This window comes from Dendropsophus ebraccatus, chromosome 12, assembly GCF_027789765.1.
Source record: "Dendropsophus ebraccatus isolate aDenEbr1 chromosome 12, aDenEbr1.pat, whole genome shotgun sequence".
Lineage (NCBI taxonomy): Eukaryota > Metazoa > Chordata > Amphibia > Anura > Hylidae > Dendropsophus > Dendropsophus ebraccatus.
This window is the reverse complement of record NC_091465.1, coordinates 67,208,314-67,231,305: the sequence shown is the minus strand read 5'-3', so window position 1 is coordinate 67,231,305 and position 22,992 is coordinate 67,208,314. Positions and strand designations below refer to the sequence as shown.

Genomic DNA, 22,992 nt, shown 5'->3' with positions numbered 1-22,992 from the left:
TTACACAGAGCGATAATTGGCCCAATCGATCGTTCAACGATTTTGAAGCAATGATTTGGTTTTTATAACGATCAGTGTTTAGACGAAAAAATCGTTAGAATAATTGTTAGAAAAATCGTTATTGCGATTGTTTTTAAGTTCGCTTAACCCTTAGGGAACACAGCCAGTTTTCATTTTTGTGGTTTCGTTTTTCCCTCCTCGTGTATATAAGGCCATAGCGCCTGCATTTTTCCACCTAGAGACCCAAATGAGCCCTTATTTTTTGCGCAACTAATTGTACTTTGCTATGGCAGATGTAATTTTTGCCTAAAATGTGCCAGGAAACCAGAAAAAAATTATATGTGTGGTGAAATTGAAAAAAAAAATGTTGTTTTTTTTTTATTTAGGGGGGGGGGTTGTTTTTACTCCTTTCGCCCTGGGGTAAAACTGACTTGTTATATATGTTCCTTAAGTTGTTACGATTACAACGATATGTAACATGTATAACTTTGATTTGATTTGATGGCTTGTAAAAAATTAAAACCTTTTAAAGAAAATATATGTTCCTTAAAATCGCTCCATTCCCAGGCTTATAGCGCTTTTATCCTTTGGTCTATGGGTCTGTGTGAGGTGTCATTTTTTGCGCCATGATGTGATCTTTCTATCGGTACCTTGATTGCGCATATACGACTTTTTGATCGCTTTTTATTACAATTATTCTGGATTTGATGCGACCAAAAATGCGCAATTTTGCACTTTGGGATTTTTTGGCGCTGACGCCATTTACCGTGTGAGATCAGGAATGTGATTAATTAATAGTTCGTACGCACGCGGCGATAGCAAACATGTTTATTTATTTATTTATAAAATGGGGAAAGGGGGTTGATTCTGACTTTTATTAGGGGAGGGGATTTTGTGTTATTAAAAATACATTTTTCTTTTACTTTATACATATACTAGAAGCCCCCCTGGTGTTAGGGTTATTCCCCCTGGGGGGCTTCTAGTATATGCACTCTGATCTCTCATAGACATCCATGCAGTATAGTTATACTGCATGAATCCATGAGATCGGTGTTCTATTGCTTTTGGCTGCTGCAGCCAAAAGCGATAGAATGCCGAGCCGGGATCAGCGCCATTACGGCGCAGACCCCGGGCCGGGATGGATGCGGGGATCGCCAATTCCCCCCCCCCCCCCCCCGCAATCGCGCCGCGGGGGGGGCGATTCCCCCACTAGACCACCAGGGATATGAGCAAGTATTTAGAAGCAGCTGCTTCTAAGTACTTAATTAGCGGGCACGGCCCGCTAATAGCCGCGATCCCGGGCTACATGCGGCACCCGGGATCGCGCCAGTTCAGAGGGGGGTCACGGCGCGACCCCCATCTGAACTTCCATAGCGGCACGAGGACGTTTAGTAACGTCCTGGTGCAGCTATGGGTTAAGCCCATCTCACACATAGGGTGAATCTTTGAAAGACTGTTTACACGAAGCGATCTGTGAATTCTTAGCGAACGGCCAACGACGATTTGAGAACATGTTGAAAGATCACAATGAATGATTTCTCAAGGTTGCTTGATCGTTCGCTGTGTTTACACGAGCCGATTTTCGCTCTAATGCGATTGTTATTGCAAAGATTTGAACGATAATCGTTCCGTGTAAACAGACCGTAATGAAAACTCATAATTGCAAGTATGCAGTATGATAAAGAGCTGAATGGGAGAATTAACAATGACATATTCCATACTAGGAAGTAAAGTAGAACATTTACATGTAACAGCAGAACGTGTTCTATTCAAGGAAAATCAATTCATTCAGTATACAAGTACAAGTTTTTACTCAACTTACAATGGTCTCAGGTTACAATATTTCCAACAAACAATGGTTCTTTATGGAACACTTAACTTGAGACCAGACTCAACTAGTGATGTCACGATGCCAGAATGTTATGTTAGATACCAATAACCCATACATCTGGGGGTAGGGGCAGCTTACTTAAATTAATCCCAATGCATAAACCCCAAAACCCCAAAGCATAAACAAATAAATACAGAATAAAAGAAAATGTAATGTCCTCTAAGCATTAAGTGCTAATAAAGTGTTTTAATCAAAAACATATAAAATACATAAGTCACAGGGCCCTTGTGGTGCAATAAAATCAAAACAAATGATTGAGAAATAAAATACTAAGCAGTAAAATAACAATGTCAAAGTCCTTAACCCCTTAAGGACAGAGCCTGAAATGGCCTTAAGGACAGAGACAAATTTTATGAATATGACCTGTGTCACTTTATGCATTAATAACTTCGGGATGCTTTCACCTATCCGGCTGATTCTGAGATTGTTTTCTCGTGACATATTGTACTTTACATTTCTGGTAAAATGGAGTCGATACTCATAACGAATCTTTATGAAAAACACCAAAATAACATGAAAAATTGTGAAAAAATGCATTTTTCCAACTTTGAAACCTTTCTGCTTATACAGAAAATGGTTATGCCACATAAATTATATATTAAATAGCATTAGCAACATGTCTACTTTATGTTGGCGGCATTTATTAAACTATATTTCTTTTTTTCAGACAATAGGAAGCTTAAAACATTAGCAGCAATTTTCCAAATTTTCTGTAAAATTTCAAAATCAGATATTTTTAGGGACCTGTTCAGGTTCGAAGTGTATTTGAGGGGCCTGAATGTTAGAAAGCCCCACAAAGCACCCCATTTCAGAAACTGCACCCCCCAAACTCTGCAAAAGCACATCCAGAAAGTTTTTTAACCCTTTAGGGGAGTCACAGAAATAAAAGCGAAGTGTGTAAGAAATTAGAAAATTTTTATTTTCTGTGCAGAGATTTTATTGTAATCCAATATCTTTCATAATGATAAACCTATTAGCAGAGAAATGCACCACAATATTGATTGCCCCGTTTCTGCAGTTTATAGAAATACCCCATATGTGGCCCTATTGCGCTATTTGACGCAACCACAAGCCTCAGATATAAAGGAGCGCCTAGTGAATTTCAACGCCTCCTTTATATTTGGTCATTTTTGACTGTACCACTTCAGGTTGGCAGAGGCTCTGGGGTGCCAAAACCTAAAAAACACCCCTAAAGGGACACCATTTAGAAAACTGCACCCCTCAAGGAATGTAACAAGGGGTGCGGTGAGCATTTGGACCCCACAGGTGCTTCACAGATTTTAACCCCTTCAAGACCAAGCCAATTTGCACCTAAAAGACCAGGCTCATTTTTCAAAATCTGACCTGTCTCACTTTATGCTCTTATAGCTCAGTGATGCTTTAACGTATGCTAGCGATTCTGAGATTGTTTTTTCGTCACATATGGCACTTTATATTAGTGGCAAAATTTGGTCACTACTTTGTGTGTTTTTTGTGAAAAACATCAAAATATCATGAAAAATTGAAAAAATTTGCATTTTATGAACTTTGAAATTCTCTGCTTCTAAAAAAAGAAAGTTGTATTACATAAATTAGTTACTAAGTCACATTACCAATATGTCTTCTTTATTCTGGCTTAATTTCATAAACATATTTTACTTTTTTAGGGTGTTACGGGGGTTAGAAATGTATCAGCAAATTACCACATTTTCGTGAAAGTTTCCAAAACTGATTTTTTTAGGGACCAGTTCTTATTTTAAGTTGATTTAGTAGGCTTGTATACTGGAAACCCCCATAAGTGACCCCATTTTGGAAACTAGACACCTTAAAGAATTAATCTAGGGGTATAATGAGCATTTTAACCCTACAGGGGCTGGAGGAAAGTATTCACCATTAGGCCGTAAAAAAATGAAAAATTAAAATTTTCCAATAATATATACATTTAGATTAAAGTTTCTCATTTTCAAAAGGAACATGAGAGAAAAAGCACCCAAAAATTTGTAACACTGGTTCTCTTGAGTACTACGGTACCCCATATGTGGGTGTAAACCACTGTATGGGCACACAGCGGGGCTCAGAAGGGAAGGAGCGCCAATTAGCTTTTCCATTGCAGATTTTGCTGAAGAAGTTTCCGAGCACCAGGTGCATTTGCAGAGCCCCTGTAGTGTCAGCAGAGAGAAAAAACCCCATAAGTCACCCCATTTTGGAAAGTACACCCCTCAAAGAATTCATCTTGGGGTAGGATGAGCAATTTGACCCCACAGGTGTTAGAGGAAAGTATTCAAAATTAGACAGTAAAAATGAAAAACTCAAATCTTTTCCAATAATATGTTCCTTTAGTTTGAAATTTTTCAATTTCACGAGGAACAAGAGAAAAAAAGTACCCCAAAATTTGTAACGCAGGTTCTCATGAGTATAACGGTACCTCATATGTGAGCATAAACCACTGCATGGGCACACAGCGGGGCTCAGAAGGGAAGGAGCGCCAATTAGCTTTTTCAATGCAGATTTTGCTGAAGAAGTTTCTGAGCGTCAGGTGTGTTTGCAGAGCCCCTGTAGTGCCAGCGGAGTAAAATCTCGCCATAAGTCACCCCATTTTGGAAAGTGCACCCCTCAAAGAATTCATTTTGGGGTGTGGCGAGCATTTTGACCCCACAGGTATTAGAGGAAAGTATTCAAAAGTAGACAGTAAAAATGAAAAACTCGAATTTTTCCAATAATATGTTCCTTTAGTTTGAAATTTCGCAATTTCACGAGGAACAGGAGAGAAAATTCACCCCAAAATCTGTAACGCAGGGTCTCCTGAGTAGAACGGTACCCCATATGTGGGCATAAACCACTGTATGGGCACACAGCCGGGCTCAGAAGGGAAGGAGCGCCAATTAGCATTTTCTCTGCAGATTTTTCTGAAGAAGTTTCTGAGCACCAGGTGCGTTTGCAGAGCCCCTGTAGTGTCTACAGAATAGAATCCCCCCAAAAGTCACCCCATTTCGGAAAGTACACCCCTCAAAGAATTCATCTTGGGGTAGGATGAGCATTTTGGCCCCACAGGTATTAGAGGAAAGTATTCAAAATTGGCCAGTAAAAATGAAAAACTTGAATTTTTCCAATAATATGTTGGTTTAGTTTGAAATTTCTAAATTTCACAAGGAACAGGAGAAAAAATCTACGCCAAAATCTGTAACGCAGGTTCTCCTGAGTACAACGGTACCCCATATGTGGGCATAAACCACTGTATAGGCACACAGCAGGGCTCAGAAGGGAAGGAGCGCCAATTTGCTGGAGCAAAACCGCAGCTAGTAACAGTTATTAGAATAGCGCAGTTACTAAAATACAAGAAAAAAAATTAGATTACAGGTAATGTGGGGTGGTTACGGACAGTCTGGGGTGGTTCCGGGTAATCTAGAGGTGGTTACGGGCAGTCTGAGGTGGTTACGGGCAGTCTGGGGTGGTTACGGGCAGTCTGGGGTGGTTACGGGCAGTCTGGGGTGGTTACGGATAATCTGGGGTGGATACGGTCAACATGGGGTGGTCACAGGCAACCTGCTGTGGTTACGGCAACCTGGGGTGGTTACAGGCAACCTGGTGTGGTTAGAGGCAACCTGGGGTGGTTAGAGGCAACCTGGGGTGGTTATGGGCAACATGGGGTGAATACGGACAACTTGCTCTGGTTACAGACAATCTGGTATGGTTACAGGCAACCTGCTGTGGTTACGGACAATCTGGGGTGGTTGCGGACAATCTGGGGTGGTTACAGGCAACCTGCTGTGGTTACGGATAAACTGAAGTGCTAATAGGTAATCTGAGGTGGGTACCTGTAATCTGGCGTGGTTACGGGCAATCTGGAGGGGGTCACTGGCAATTTGGGGTGGTTAGAGGCAAGGTGCAGTGTTCAGAGGCAAGGTGCGGTGGTCAGATGCAAGGTGCGGTGGTCAGATGCAAGGTGCGGTGGTCATAGGCGACGTGAGGTGGTCATAGGCGACGTGCGGTGGTCAGAGGCGACGTGCGGCGGTCAGAGGCGACGTGCGGCGGTCAGAGGCGACGTGCGGTGGTCAGAGGCGACGTGCGGTGGTCAGAGGCAACCTGCGGTGGTTGCGTGCAATCTGGGGGGTTACATGTAATCTGGCATGATTACGGGCAATCTGGGGTGGTTATGCCCAACCTGCGGTGGTTAGGGGCAACCTGGAGGGGTTACAGACAATCTAGAATTGTTACGGATAGAGTGAAGTGCTTATAGCTAATCTGGGGTGGTTACATGTAATTTGGGGTGGTTACAGGCAATCTGGGGTGATTACAGACAATCTGGAGGGGGTCACTGGCAACGTGTGGTGGTTACGGGCAACGTGCGGTGGTTACGGGCAACGTGCGGTGGTTATGGGCAACGTGCGGTGGTTACGGGTAATCTGGGGGGTTACGTGCAATCTGATGTGATTACGGACAACCTGGGGTGGTTACGGGCAACGTGCGGTGGTTACGGGCAACCTGCGGTGGTTACGGGTAATCTGGGGGGGTTAGGGGTAATTTGGGAGTAAACTGCAATTATTACTATAATAAAAAGTGTGTGTTTTATTTTTTTTGTATGTTTGTCACTTTTTGTACTTTATCCATTCATTTTCACTGTATTACTATGATTACTGTGATATTTTCTATCACAGTAATCATAGTTCAGTGACAGAGAACAAATTGGTCTCTGTCACTTTAAATTTTCAGAGCTTGGCTGGTTGTGGAGCGCAAGCGCACTTCATAACCAGCCAGGACGCCGAGGAGGAAGGAGCTCCGTGGATCCGGTGAGTATATGGGGAAGGGGGGGTGACTGGGGGACGGGGGTGACAGGGGGGGTGGGGGGCGACATGGGGGGTGGGGGGACATCACTTTTTATCCCCTGTCACCAATCATTCATGGTGACAGGGGATAAAAAGTGCCGGCGGCACATGGCACAAGCGATCAGCGGTATATAGTATATACCGCTGATCGCTTGTACCGGGACCCCACAGGGGGGGTCCCGATGACTGCCCCATGCTCTCCGCTACCTCCGGTGGCGGAGAGCATGGGGCTTTCATTCATTTTTCTTTTTTGATCACTGTGAATAGACATTAGTCTGTTCACAGTGATCACGGCGGCCATCTTGGATCCGATGGCCGCCGCGGGAGGGGGGGTTAGTGACTGGGGCACTAGGGGGCTGATCTGGGGTCGGATTTTTACTTATTTCATCTCCCCCCACCGTGGATTCACGGTGGGGGGAGATGAAATACAGCGGCGGCACCGGCCCATTAGTGACCGCCGTTTCGGCGGTCACTAAGGGGTTAATGGGGATCAGCTGCGGAATCGCAGCTGATCCTCATTATCTCCGGTGCTGTACACAGATGAGAGCGGGATCGCTGTCCCTGCAGCGATCCCGTTCTCATCACAAAGCCCCGTCAAAGCCGGAACGTATATATACATTCCTACTGCACGGGGCATGTGCAAAAGGAACGTATATATACAGATGGCTGACGTGAAGGGGTTAAGAACAATGTGGTGTAAAAAAGGAAAAATTCTATTTTTTACACTAAAATGTTGTTCTAGCCTTCACTTTTCATTTTTACAAGGGGATAAAAGAAAAAAAAACACCAAACATGTAGCGCAGTTTCTCCCGAGTAAGGAAATACCCCACATGTGGCGATAGAGTGCCAAGGGGGCGCAGGACGAGCCTCCAAAGGGAAGGAGCGCCAATTGGCCTTTGCAAGCTGGATTTTACTGGAATGGATTTCAAGGGCCACATCGCATTCACAGAGCCCTCGTGCTGCCAAAACACTGGTAACCCCCCACAAGTGACCCCATTCTGGAAACTACACCCCTCAAGGAATCTAACAAGGGGTTCAGTGAGCATACGGACCCCACTGGTGACGGGCACAAATGTGGAACAATGTGACGTGAAAGGGAAAAATTTCATTTTTTCACTTTCACGGCACAAATGTGGCCGTCATCAAGGGGTCCATATCCTCACTGCCCCCCTTGTTAGATTCCTTGAGAGGTGTAGTTTCCAGAATGGGGTCACTTGGGGGGTTTTTTCACTGTCTTGGCAGCACGAGGGCTCTGTAAATGCGACATGGCGTTCATCATCCATTCTGGCCAAATCCAGCCTTCAAAATCCAAATGGCGCTCTTTCCCTTCGGAGGCTTGCCCTGCGCCCACATGGCGCTTTATGTCCACATGTGGGGTATTTACGAACTCAGGGGGAATTGCTCTACACATTTTGTGTGTTTTTTTCTCTTTTAACCCCTTGTGAAAATAAAAAATTTAAGGCTAAACCAACATTATAGTGTAAAAAATGTAATATTTCATGTTCACGCCATATTGTTCCACATTTGTGTCCGTCACCAGTGGGGTCCATATGCTCACTACACCCCTTGTTACATTCCCTAAGGGGTGTAGTTTCCATAATGGGGTCACTTGTGGGGGGGTTCAACTGTCTTGGCAACACAGGGGCCTTTTAAATGCAATATGGCCCCTCGAAATCCATTCCAGCCAAATCCAGCCTCAAAAAGCCAAATAGCGCTCCTTCCCCTTGGAGACTTACCCTGCACCCGCATGGCGCTTTATGTCCACATGTCGGGTATTTCCATACTCAGGGGAAATTGCTCTACACATTTAGTGTTTTTTTATCTTTTAACCCCTTGAGAAAATGAAAAAATCAAGACAAGATCAATGATTTAGTGTAAAAATTAAACATTTTTTACACTAAATGTTGGTCTAGCCTTGATTTTTTCCTTTTCCACAAGGGGTTAAAAAAGAAAATGAACACAAAACGTGTAGGGTAGTTTCCCCTGAGTAAGAAAATACCCCACATGTGGATATAATGTGCCATATGGGCAGAGGGCAAGCCACCAAAGGGACAGAGCGCCATTTAGAGGCTGGAATGGAGGATGGAGGCCATGTCGCAATTACAAAGCTCCTGTGCTGCCAGGACAGTAGAAACCCCCGACAAGTGACCCTATTCTGGAAACTACACCCCATAAGGAATCCAACAAGGGGTGCAGTGAGGATATGGACCCCACTGGTGACAGGCACATAAGTGGAACATGTGCCATGAAAATAAAAAATACAATTTTTTCATTTTCACGGCCCAAATGTGCCCGTCACCAGGGGGCCATATCCCCACTGCCCCCCTCGTTAGATTCCTTATGGTGTGTAGTTTCCAGAATGGGGTCACTTGTGGGGGGTTTCTACTGCCCTGGCATCACAGAGGGTTTATAATTGCATCATGGCATCCTCTAATGGGAATGGCGGCCATACCTATTTAGCTGGGGAAAAGGGACCATTCTAATTTATTTGGGGGTGTTAGGCCAATTATTAGTTTATAAGGTTGAAAATGACAGGTGTCCATCAAATTCAACCTGTGTTGATCCAGAGGAAGGCAAAAAAAAAAACCCTCATAAGGCAGACGACAGTAGCCTCATCACAGAGGAAAAATTCCTTCCCGACTCCATAATGGCGATCAGAATAATCCCTGGACTAACGTGACCCCTGAAATAGGAATAAGGGACAGAATTTAGACAATGTAGAACTCCAGTGACGTGTGGTACGCCTTGGAGCGATCCTGTATGCAGAGGCCGGGGGGATCAGGACAGGTGTCACACTGGAAAATGGTGTCCTTCCTGATCCCCGTTACACCACACTCTGCACTTCTTCTGGGGTCTCCCTTTCTCCAGTGTGGGGGACGTCACCTGGAAAATGTTGTCCCTGTACGATACGGGCTCCCTCATATCCAGAAGCGCTGGGTCCGCTCCATGGCTGCTAAATATTAGGGCTTTATTACTACTTCTGATATTTACGGATCGTGCCGCAAGCTACAGTAGCTCAGGCAGCGAGGGACCGGAAGAGGGGGTGCTGGTATAAAAGTTATCCCCGTACAGGTGGTGACCTTTATCCAGCAATGGAAAGATCAGTTCCCGAACGATCTCCCCACTAACTCGGAGGATTGGGGGGGGGGGGCATCTGGGGGCTGGATTCGGGTGTCCCTTCCTTCATACACTCTAAGGGTACGTGCACACTGCGGAATGGCGAAGGATAACCCTTTGTGCATTCCGCAGCTGGCACCCGCCGGCGGACTGATGGAGGCGAGCGTCTCCGCTCGTGTCACACTCCATTATATGCATGGGCGGATTCTGCCCTCTGTCCAATGTGTTCATTCTTTGGACGGACGACGGAATCCGCCCGTGCATAGAATGGAGTCTATGACACGGGTGGAGACGCTCACCTCCATCAGTCCACCGGCGGGTGCCAGCTGTGGAATGCACAAAGGGTTATCCTTCGCCATTCCGCAGTGTGCACGTACCCTGGATCTGTAAGTGTACCCTGAGGTACTCTCACAGATTGTGTAGAATTTCACTCCATACCGTGATCTCTTATTGGGACGGTACTGGCGGAAAAGACGTGTCTGGGGGGCAGCGTACGCTACGCTACCCCCAGACACGTCACTGGATGATGAGGATGATGAGGATGAATGGAGGAAAGAAGGATCCCCCCATTCATCCTCACTGGCTGTTTCGGTGTCGGAGGCAATAATAGCGTATGCGTCCGACACCGAAAATCACCTTGGGGGCCATCTTTATACGGGGATTGGTATATGGGGTATGTAAATGTGTAGTGGTGTAGTGTAAAACTTTATTTCATGTAGTGTAGTGTAGTGTAGTGTTTTTTACGTGTTTTTTTGACAGTAAGAAAAAATATCCCTTTGCCAAGAAAGGAGCTGCTGCTAAATGCCGCACTTATGTGCGGTACTTATCAGCAGACAGTGGCGGTAGGATATAGGGGGGAAAAACGCCCCTAAGCCAAAAAGGAGGAGTTGCTGATCAGCGGCGCACTTACGGGGAAAAAAAAAATCTTTTTAACCCAAAGCAAATGATCAGTGAATGATATTCACTGATCAGCCGCTAGGGGGCGGTAGAGCGAGGCTGCCGGAGATTACCAAGGCCCGCCAAACACGAGGACCCGAGCGATGACGAAGATTTCCGACGCTGGACGACCGAACCCGGAAGTGACCCGAAGAAGACTCGAGGACGGCGCGGACCGCAGATCGTCGCTCCGGACGCCCAGATCAGGTGAGTATGGTACACCTGCACCACACACACCTGTTCTGCACCCCTCAGCTACCTAGCTGAGGGGTGCAGAACGCGACAAAACTGTTTTTTTACATGGCGATCGTGGGGGTGGCATCGGCGCCATCTTTGGTCGGGACACTAATGGTGATTGGTGCTGTCCGAGACCCGGAAAGCTGTTTTCAGCTGCTATATGCTGATCTGTATAGATCAGCATATAGCAGCGATCGTCGGCACGGGAGGGGTTAATCACCCCCCGTGCCAACGAGCAGAGATGGCCTGCTATACATTATAGCAGGCCATCTTCCCCGACCGCTATGTGTGAACACACAGCAATCGGGGAAACATCGGGCGTAAGTATACGCCCGTTTGCGTTAAAGCCCACCCTGCGGGGGCGTATACTTACGCCCGATGTCGTTAAGGGGTTAAAACATGATACTTCAAGCACACAGAGTTCATATAAGCTTCATGAAATGGGTAATCTGGTCTTTGAATCCAGATCTAGAGAAGTACTCCCATCATCCTCTTAACAGCTTGCAGCAATGCCAGTGATAGTGGACAGATGAGGGTTATACTCCTTACCCCCTGTGCTTGTGCAGCACTGCTGATGAAGCAAAATTCAGTTTGCTTATAATAATAGATGTGATGTCCCCTAGAGATGAGCGAACCTGGAGCATGCTCGAGTCGATCCGAACCCGAACTTTCGGCATGTGATTAGCGGTGGCTGCTGAAGTTGGATAAAGCCCTAAGGCTATGTGGAAAATATGGATATAGTCATTGGCTGTATCCATGTTTTCCAGACAACCTTAAAGCTTTATCCAAGTTCAGCAGCCCCAGCTAATCAAATGCCGAACGATCGGGTTCGGATCGACTCGAACCCAAACCTGGTTCGCTCATCTCTAATGTCCCCCCTAAATGGGGTATATGTAAAAAGTGGCCACTTTTTTTTTTCCAATTTTAAAACATTCTTTTATTTAACAAATACTCCCCTATCTTGAACCTCTACCATAAGCCATGCATATTTCCATGTATTTCGTATCTTTGTAAAAGAATAATATGTACATATTATTTTGTTAGTGAGGTATATCTCCTCGTGGCACTAACAAGAAGATCTTTTTTTTCCCAAAAATGGCCATTTTACTGGTAAACCCTCAATATTAGTGCAGTGATTGGCTGTCTAGTAGTACATTGTGATACTACATGTCCTGTACTGCTGTGTGTGTCTATTATCTCCTCTCTACAGTATAGTGTGATACTACATGTCCTGTACTGCTGTGTGTGTCTAGTATCTCCTATCTACAATACAGTGTGATACTACATGTCCTGTACTGCTGTGTGTGTCTAGTATCTCCTCTATAGTACAGTGTGATACTACATGTCCTGTACTGCTGTGTGTGTCTGGTATCTCCTCTACAGTATGGTGTGATACTACCTGTCCTGTACTGCTGTGTGTGTCTAGTATCTCCTCCCTACAGTATAGTGTGATACTACATGTCCTGTACTGCTGTGTGTGTCTAGTATCTCCTCTACAGTATGGTATGATACTACATGTCATGTGCTGCTCTTTACTTGTGCCAGGATGAGCTGCTCCTTTGCGCACCAGGTGAAGGCGGCTTCACTGTACAGGACTCTGGGCCCTATTACACGGGACGATTATCGTGTGAAAAATCGTTGTATCGTTCGAATTTAAACAATAATCATTCTGTGTAATTGCAGGCAACGATCGAAAAATCACTCCCATGTCGTTGATCGTTGATTTGATCTGAACCTAAAATTATCGTTAATCGTTCGCTGTAATTCCACATTTGTTCGCTCAAGTTCCACATTTTTTCACTAATCGTTCAGTGTAATTGCACATTGCCCATTGTTTTCCTGAGACCAGAAGGAATGAACGATCATAGTAATATGGTGAACGATTTCAGGTTAAAGATCGTTTGCGATCGTTTATCGTTAGTCGTTAAAAATTGTCCGTGTAATAGGACCCTCTGAAAACACGCTGGTCCTCTACATAAGTAATTTACATCTTTCATTTTCTCTTTCAGACTGTTGTATGTAATGACTTGCTTCATCCACATCATATTAGATATCTCCTTATTTTTCTTTAAAACTTCATTTTTTTTTCATTTTGGGGTGACGTGGGGGGCTTCAGAATCAATTCCCAGTTTTCCATAGTTTTGGTCTCAAGATACATTTTAACTTACAATGGTTTTCCAGAAAACAATTAATATTGTAACCTGAGGAACCACTGTAATATATTAGGGAGTAAATTACCATTATTATGAGTTACAACCAAACCTTCCCAAGAAAATTCCCTGAAGCCTGAACTCATCACCACAAAACTCAGGGTATAGCAAACCTGTGTTGAAGAGGCTGAGGTATATGCTCCTATATAGATAGGAGATAGATAGATAGATAGATAGATAGATAGATAGATAGATAGATAGATAGATAATGAGACCGCTGACCATTCATAGACCTCCATGTTATATGGTGATCATTTTCACGGTCATACTTTCCCAGTCAAAATGGAATCAGGATTTTCATGGGAAGAATGCTTCAAATTATATATTTGATGACAATGAATCACTTACCTGTCATGGAAGGTTCTCCACACCACCCTGCTGTTCTCGGTGCGTGTAGAAGTTAATAGAACATCCTGGTTATTGGCAAACATGTGCACACCATTAAGCGATCCAATAACAGAAAACGTCAGCTGGAAAACAAAGAAAGAAAAGTTCTGATCGATTACCAGAGGGTTTCTAGCACAGGTGAAAGAGGGTTTCCTGCACAACATAAGGAGAGATTTGCCTACTCTTCAGAATTATTTTTTTCTGCAGAAAAATCCCTTGCAAAGGCTACCACTAGGGGGAGCTCAATGGATATGTATTCACAGTGTACAATAATTCTATCAACTGAACCACTCAGCCACCACTTTTGATGGATGGAGACCACTCTGCTGCCCCAATCTAGCTGCCAATGCCTGCTTGGGGAGGGGGGGGGGTCACTCTGCTGCTACTGTTTATAGGAGGGACCACTTTACTGCCTCTGTCTGGGGTGGAGGTAGGGGGGACACTTTTTTGTCACTGTCTACCACTTTACTGAAACTGTCTATGGTGGGACCACTTTACTGACACTGTCTATTGGGGGGGACCACTGTACTGACACTGTCTATTGAGGGGACCACTTTACTGACACTGTCTATTGGGGGGACCACTTTACTGACACTGTCTATTGGGGGGACCCACTTTACTGACACTGTCTATTGGGGGGATCCACTTTACTGACACTGTCTATTGGGGGGACCCACTTTACTGACACTGTCTATTGGGGGAAACACTTCACTGACACTGTCTATTGAGGGGACCACTGTACTGACACTGTCTATTGAGGGGACCACTGTACTGACACTGTCTATTGAGGGGACCACTGTACTGACACTGTCTATTGAGGGGACCACTGTACTGACACTGTCTATTGAGGGGACCACTGTACTGACACTGTCTATTGAGGGGACCACTGTACTGACACTGTCTATTGAGGCGACCACTGTACTGACACTGTCTATTGGGGGGACCACTCCTCTATTACTAATGTTTATGGGATGAGCGCTCTGCTGTCACTATTGTTGATGCCACTCTAGGGGGCACTACATGAGGGTATTGCATGAACTAGTTAGTTGGTTTTAAATCTTAGGTTTCTTTAAAAATTAAGTTTAAAGAAATTCTGTCACATTTCCTTTATTGAAGGGGTAACCCATCCGGACAACTATCCACGCAGTCAGCTATTGCACATCTCCCCTCACAAACAAGTGGGGGCGCTATGAGACAAGCCCTAACCCTGCATTCATCTCTGCACAGACAAATGAGAGATACACCTATGTGATATTACAGTCCAGTATAATCCTCACACCGAGACATATAACATACATCGTCTATAAGGAACAAGGAAATGGGGTGTTACTACGACAGCTAAACAAACATGGATTAGGGCCATCAATCTATGTGGGACATCAGGCTCCAAATTTTTCATGGTAAATGTGGCAACTAATCCAAAACTTTTTGGGGTTAAATTCCCCTCAGATGAGGGTGTCTGTACAATGACGCCCCTGTTATGTACCCGCTAAAAGCTTACAGTAACAGGAGGGGGCTCGGGGGTTGTATGGCCCAGTCATAGGGCCTCACTGTACAATCTCATACAAGTGATGATCAGGACTGCATCACACTGTTATATGTATGACAACAGACTCCTCGTATACACATGCTGGATGAGGAGAGCAATGGCCTAATTACATGATATCCTTACACCCATAATTAACATATTAGTATGATCGGCATTAACCTTGTTACTGGCATGACACTAATTAAAATCACTGAAATTTCCACCCGTATGCTCGGTGGACATGAGTGTACTACATGTACACGAAATCACCCTATCACTGAAAAACATGTAGGTTTTAAAATTAAACAACTTTATTAGATATGCATTAAAAACGTGGTCTAGAAAATTCTAAAAAATCTCAATGTAGGTCAATAGAATTTTCTAGACCACGTTTTTAATGTATATCTAATAAAGTTGTTTAATTTTAAAACCTACATGACAAGACACTAACCATTACAGCTTATAATTGGGATCACATAATAATGGGCTCTAAATATAACGCCACAGCATGGCAAATACTGACAGTCAATGGCGCCATCTAGTGGACAATAGGTATCACTGCACTATATGCAGATCAAAGGCATCTCCTGCAAAGGTGTCACATTACCCAGTGGCAACACAATACACCCTGGACACTGCAACTAAAGGGAGAATAAAAGAGACGTTTAGCAGCAATTCTATACTTTACATTTATACACAATGAGCAGCGAGAACATAAAAACTACTGACAGGTGAAGTGATGACAATGGCGCCCATGAACAGGTGAGATATATTAAAGTCTCCCTGTCACTTAAAAAAAAAAAACTATAAACAAAGTTTTGATCTCTTAGGATCCAGGTGTTCAGATCTGCATATCATTGGGAGAAGTGTGCAGCTGAGCGCTTCACTCCCCAGCTCACTGCAATCACCTTGCAGGAGACCATAGAGACCATCTCCTGCAGCAAGAAGGGGAATGAAATGCATAGCCAAGCCCTTAGAAGTCTGCTGTAAAGCAAACTGTGGAAAATCCTGCTGTCTATACTAGAAAGGTGTAATAACACACAGGGCATCTCAGGCTGCTGTGTATAGGGCTGTGTAGCTGTGTATGTCGGCTGATCGCTGCGTCGCTTGTTTTTCAAACATGTTGAAAAACAAGCGACTGTGATAGCTCTGTGGAATAGGAGCGGGGACAGCAGAACGATACTACCCTCTATGGGCTGCCCGGACGATCTAGCAATCACCCGGGCAGCCCCAGCGGTCTGCTGCCGCCGCTCCTATTCCACGGTGCAAAGACAGCAGATCACTGCTATCACAGTCGCTTGTTTTTCAACATATTTAAAACACAAACGACAGTAACGATCAGCCGACATGAACGATGTTGGCTGATCATTGCCTTCTATGCCACAGGGTGATTATCGGCCCTAACGGCCATTAATCGCTCCTGGAAATGTAGGAATAAAGCAACAACTGGTAAATCCCCTGCCCTCTATACAGGAGAACAAGATGGAAGAGTAATATACATACAGGACCAGCAAGTAATAGAATACGAGGACAGGCAAAGCTCTCGCTTTCTGTTTTGGAGCCATGGTTGTGGATGGGGGTGGTTCACATAAGCTCATCCATATGGATAATGTATGTGCACAGATCCCTATGGACATATGACAAGTCTACAGAGGAGCTAGAAGAGAGATGTTAGAAGTGTCCACCCCCCTACCTGCTGCTGTGCCAGAGACTGAATGCTAGCAGGTCTGGATACATTTTCACTTGGATGGGGTGTGACTGTATGAGTGATTCATATTGGCTTATATAGAGCAAGATAGTCATGAGCGACTCCCATTGACTTATATAGAACATGGCTGCCATGACCAATTCTAATTGGCCTGCATACAGTGTGACTGTCATACGCGCTTGCTATTGACCTGTATAGAGTGTGACTGTCACAAGTGATTCCTATTGACTTGTGTAGAGTGCGATTGTAATAAGTGATTCACAATTCAAAATGATTTGTATGGAGGGGGCCTATATTGAGTGATTCTCACTTACAGTGATCACAATGGCACTGTGGGGAATGTCTGTACTGAGTGGGGAGGGGTGATCTGTGGCTCTTTAGGTTGCAAAACTACAACCCCCATCATGCCCATCATAATGGGGGGGGGGGGTTATAGTTTTGCAACATGTGGCTCTTCAGCTGGCAGAACTACAACCACAAGCATGTCATGCTGATTCATATTGGGAGTTGTAGTTTTGCAACAGCTGAAGGCCACAAAATGGGAAACAAAGATTTGTGGACAGTAGCACAGTACATAGGAGGAGGCAGTGGAGAAGATCCTATGGGCACGGTTGCACAGGACATTAGAGGGGCAGTGGTACAGTTTATTTGGGCACGGTGGTACATCATTAGATGACAGTGGAGATGATCCTATGGGCACGGTTGCACAGTACACTCAAGGGGACAAAGGAGAAGATCCTATGGGCACGGTTGCACAGTGCACTGGAGGGAAATTTGAACCAGGGCCCATGAGCCTATAGCTACGTTCCTGCTTACTTATATGTCATGTGATTGTCATGAGTGAATCACGTGATCTTTTCTAGAGTGTGACTGTAGTGAAACGTCCAGGTCCATGGAAGTCTATGGGGATCCCTGCATTTTCACTCCCTCGTAGTCAATGAGAGTCACTCTCAAAGCAGTCACAGGCTATATCAGTGAAAAGTAAACATTCACCAAAGTCATGCTTTATGGCAATTAATGGGAACTGGCAAGAACATTTAGAAGTTCTTGACAGTCATACAACTTAGCTTCCTTGCTCTGACACAGTCCCGATCACGCTGCGCAGCACTTTATGGGGTCATGGTCGGTGACTGGGATGGGACGCTGCTGCAGACACTGACTGGTTGAGCTGGCAATTTCACTTGCTGACCCCAACCCTGGGGGGACTAGGGCTCTGTGAGCGGTGGTGGGGGAGGAAGGTAGGTACCTCACACCCTACCATATATTAAGTGGGTCAGCAAGGGGAAGGAGTAAAAATACTAACTAAGTTAATCCACGTGAGATGATATTGGGAGCCATGTTTGCCCATTGTTACCTATTGGATAGAAATCTTCACACCCACCAAGCAATAAATGTTTGTGGAAGGGAGATATTCACAGGCAATAAGTCTGGGCACATAAGGGTACTATTGGACGGAACAATAATCGGCCCTATCCGGCCGATTATCAGTCCATGCAGTAAACACAATGATCAGCCGATGATCGTTGATATAGGTTCGGACCTATAACTGTCGGCACCGGCCGTGCATCGCTACGTGTAATAGCGGCGCGCGGGTGATGATATGCAAACAGAATACTTTACTTTAGATTTCTCCTCTTTTTTAATCTATTCCTGGCTTTGGCTTCAAAAATCTGTCAGATAAATCTCTCTGTGTAAAGGCACCCTAACAGTATTACCATCTATACCCTCATGATGCCCACTGTCACAATAATCACCCTCCATTCAAGTCAATAGGAATCGACTTTGACAGTCACACACCATACAAGTCAATGGGAATCATTCTTCACATTTGAAATCTGCACAGTCCAAGAAAATGGAACACTACAGTCACACTCCATACAAGTCAATGGAAAAGGCTCTTGACAGTCACATTCCAAACAAATAAATGGCAATTACTCACGACAGTTGCACGTCGTACTAGTTAATGGGAATCAATCGTGACAGTCACACACCATACAAGTCAATGGAAATCATTTGTGACAGTCACACACCATACAAGTCAATGGAAATCATTTGTGACAGTCACACACCATACAAGTCAATGGAAATCATTTGTGACAGTCACACACCATACAAGTCAATGGAAATCATTTGTGACAGTCACACACCATACAAGTCAATGGAAATCATTTGTGACAGTCACACACCATACAAGTCAATGGAAATCATTCGTGACAGTCACACACCATACAAGTCAATGGAAATCATTCGTGACAGTCACACTCCATACAAGTCAATGGGAATCATTCGTGACAGTCACACACCTTACAAGTCAATGGAAATCATTCGTAACAGTCACACACCATACAAGTCAATAGGAATTGCTAGTCACATGACCTCCGCAGTCATGTACAATTCCCAGTTACCTCCTTGAGGACCCCCATGGCCGCAGTCAGGTAGACACACCCTGTACCCCAAAACCAGTGGGGTCCCCAGCCAACCCCTACTATGGAACCTGCATCTCCTCCCAGATCCTGGCTCCCCATCCGCCATTGTTACCTGCCGGCTGCTGCCCTTGCTCCTGCAGTACAGGGGCACACCACTGCTGGCCGTCAGGCACAGCAGAAACACAGAAGTCTCCTCCATCTCGTTCACGATTCATTTTTACATCTCTTCTCCACAGCATCACAGCTGGCAGCCGCCATCTTGCTTTCCAAACGCATGCCGGGAAGAAAAGCCAGCAACAAGAAGCCGTTGCCTGGTTACCGGACGGGGCGGGGAAAAGAGGGTCACGGAATGACGTTGAAGCCGTAGTATAAGGACGATGCGGGGATGGGCCGCTAGAGGCCACTGCGGAGGCGGCTCCCCCTGTGTGGTGCAGTAAGTGGTACGGTCCGGAGAGTCGCGCTGTCAATCATAGCCGGCGTCATTTGTGCTAGAGCTCTGCAATGGGCTGCGTATGGGAGCAGTGGGGGGAATGCAGCAGAACCGCGCGGCCATAGATAGGAAGGGGATCGGGGGGGAGAGAGTGACTACTATTACACTAAATAACCGGGATATAACAGGGGTCCCGCTGGGGGACATTCTGCAAGATAGTAACAATGATGCAGATTACATATACTGTAGTGACCTTCATAGTGAAGACAGGTCAGGTGACCACGGTGATGACAACCTTACCAACACCACCTACCAAAAAACGTAAGGGAGGTGTGAGTAAGGCGAGAGTAAGAGGACGTACATCAGAACACCCCTGTAAAGATATGGCACATGGGCGCCATGAAGGGGGATCCATGCCTAGGAATCGCACATGATGGTCACACTCCATACAAGTCAATGGGAATCAGAATAGTCACACTCCATACAAGTCAATGGGAATCAGAATAGTCACACTCCATACAAGTCAATGGGAATCAGAATGGTCACACTCCATACAAGTCAATGGGAATCAGAATAGTCACACTCCATACAAGTCAATGGGAATAAGAATAGTCACACTCCATACAAGTCAATGGGAATCAGAATGGTCACACTCCATACAAGTCAATGGGAATCAGAATGGTCACACTCCATACAAGTCAATGGGAATAAGAATAGTCACACTCCATACAAGTCAATGGGAATCAGAATAGTCACACTCCATACAAGTCAATGGGAATAACAATAGTCACACTCCATACAAGTCAATGGGAATAAGAATAGTCACACTCCATACAAGTCAATGGGAATAAGAATAGTCACACTCCATACAAGTCAATGGGAATAAGAATAGTCACACTCCATACAAGTCAATAGCCGTCGTTACTCTAGAAAGTCACACTGACTCCAAACAAGTCAATGGGCGTTGCTCCAGACCAGGGATGTCAAACTCAGGCCATCCATCTTTTGCAATAGTTTTAGCTTTGGCTGTCCAGGCATGATGGGGATTGTAGTTTTGTAACAGCTGCAGGGGCCTGAGATTTGACACCCCTGTGCTCAGTCACACTCCATACAAGTTAATGGGAATCACTGACAATGACAGTCACACTACATAGAAGTCAAAGGACGTTGCTCCAGACCAGGGATGGGGAACTTTTGGCCTTTCAGGTGGACATACCTGGAAAGCCAAGGTAGTATTATACAGAGGCATTCACATGAATGAATCATTAATTCCAGAAACTGTTTTTCATAGTAGTTTTCTATTCTGGCTTACGCTGATCTCACACAAGTGTGATGCATTTGTGTGCCCATGTTACGGTTGTGAGTCTGATCATGGTCTGGTGTGTGAGGTGTGAGCATGATACTTACACATTTTTAAAGTTCAGTATATACTCACCTACCCCTACTTACCTACACCTGTCCCTGGTACTCTTGGCTACTTCCTGATTTCTGATGGCTGCCCTACTCAGCCAATCACTAACTAAGGGTGGGTTCACATTGAGGAATTCTCGCTGATAAACTCATCGGAATTCTGCCGGCTCCATAGACACCATTCTATGGGCCGGCTGATTCCGCATTCCGCCGAAAGAAGTGACATGTCAATTCTTTCGGCGGAATGCGGAATCAGCCGGCCCATAGAATAGTGTCTATGGAGCCGTCGGAAGGGCGCGCGTCCATGAGCGCGTAGAGCCGGCGGGATTCCGCAGAGTTTATCCGCAAGAATTCCTCAATGTGAACCCACCCTTAGGTGGGACGCTGCTGTGGTCAATGATTGACTGAAGAATAAGTCCTGCTGAGACCAATGGTGACCAGCTTAGACTGAAAGGTACTGGGAGCTGTGGGGACCAGGGTAGGTGAGTATGCCTTTTTTATTTTATTTTTTTTATTTCACAGTCCCAGCCAAATATCAAAAATCTTGTAAAACTGGAAATACCTCTTTAGAGCAATGTGTATAGCCAGCCTAAGCCTAATAGGAATCTAAAGCTGGCAAACCTAGGTGCCCTCATTATGACCCCTGCTGTCATGGAACTTTATTGGCACCTCACAATGGCATTGGAGGGATACCAAAGGGAGACCCCTCTTTGTAATTGCATTGTTGACTGCAGCATCTGAAAGAATTAAGCTGGGTTCACACTACATTTTTTCCAAAAAAGTGATGAAATAACGTATGTATTTGTGTGCATCCATTTTGATCCGTTTTTCCATTGACTTTTTTTTTTTTCAGTGTACACAAAAATGTGCTCAACCATGTTTTTGTGTACGTTAAAAAAAACTGACGTGTTTCAATCTTTTTTTATAATGGAAGTCAATGGGAAAACGGGTCAAAATGGATGCACACAAATACATCCGTTTTTCCATCTATTTTTTGTAAAAACGGATTTAAAAAAAAACGTAATGTGAATCCAGCCTTATTTGTAATCCTGAGCATTGCAGGAGACTGTCGGCCGTAACACACAGTAGACGGTGCTGGCAAAGAGCTTACAATCTAATCCCTGCATGTAATTCCCATACACATTAGATTCATAGGGAATCATCACACACCTTAGGCTGAGTTCACACTACACTTTTGCAATTCGCTTTTTTTCATCCATTTTTTGCAAAAAAAAAAAACCTGATGCATTTGTGTGCGTCCGTTTTGATCCACCTTTCCATTGACTTCCATTAAAAAAAAACAGAAAAAAACCCAAATCAAAATAGATCCTTTTTTTTTAACTGACACAAAAATTTGGTCGACTACATTTTTGTGTACGTTAAAAAAACTGATCCGAAACTGATTTTTTATTTAATGGAAGTCAATAGAAAAACAGATTAAAACCGATGCACACGAATGCATGTTTTTTTCGTCTGTCTTTTGCAAAGAAAAGGATGAAAAAAACAGATTGCAAAACCCAGCCTTAGTGTCACACTACACCAGTACCAACCGAGGTTTTCCATAACCCCTCCGTGTTCCTGTATCAGTATACGGTATATATTTGTGGCAGCTCCGGGTGTCAAGTCTCCGTCACTTGTAAGAAAAGAGAAATGTGAAAAGGCCCCAGATTAGTAATCTTAATTGCCGCCTGTGCAGTAAGATGACTCCATTAGCTTTTCTGCAGAAACTCTATCAGAACACAATTATTAATTGGTTGTCTGATCAAGTGAATAGAGAGAACAAAAGACTGAGCTAAACAATTCATTTCCAGAACAGGCAGCAAATGTAATGTTATCAAAAATGAAACAGACTGACCTGCGAATCAGAGCTGGCACTGACAAAGTCCCATGTAATTGCCGTTAATAGCTTT

General features: G+C 44.6%; 2 protein-coding genes across 3 annotated transcripts in view; one reads left to right on the top strand and one right to left on the bottom strand.

Annotated features, from left to right (window-relative positions):
- Positions 1–19,663, bottom strand: part of FUZ (fuzzy planar cell polarity protein) — a 73,379-nt gene extending 53,716 nt beyond the window's left edge. The window contains exons 1-2 of the mRNA XM_069949070.1: positions 19,355–19,663; positions 13,542–13,663 (exon numbers count right to left, since the gene is read on the bottom strand). Of these exons, the coding sequence (XP_069805171.1) occupies positions 13,542–13,663; positions 19,355–19,441 (209 nt within the window). The 5' untranslated portion in view covers positions 19,442–19,663. The remainder of the gene's footprint in view (positions 1–13,541; positions 13,664–19,354) is intronic.
- LOC138770136 (cathepsin D-like) overlaps positions 19,570–22,992 on the top strand; it is a 55,245-nt gene continuing 51,822 nt past the window's right edge. Inside the window, exon 1 of one of the 2 annotated variants that reach the window (XM_069949073.1) lies at positions 19,570–19,675. In XM_069949073.1, the coding sequence (XP_069805174.1) occupies positions 19,620–19,675 (56 nt within the window). In that variant the 5' untranslated portion in view covers positions 19,570–19,619. Of the gene's footprint in view, positions 19,683–22,992 lie in introns of both variants that reach the window. The other variant, XM_069949074.1, reaches the window with a different exon arrangement.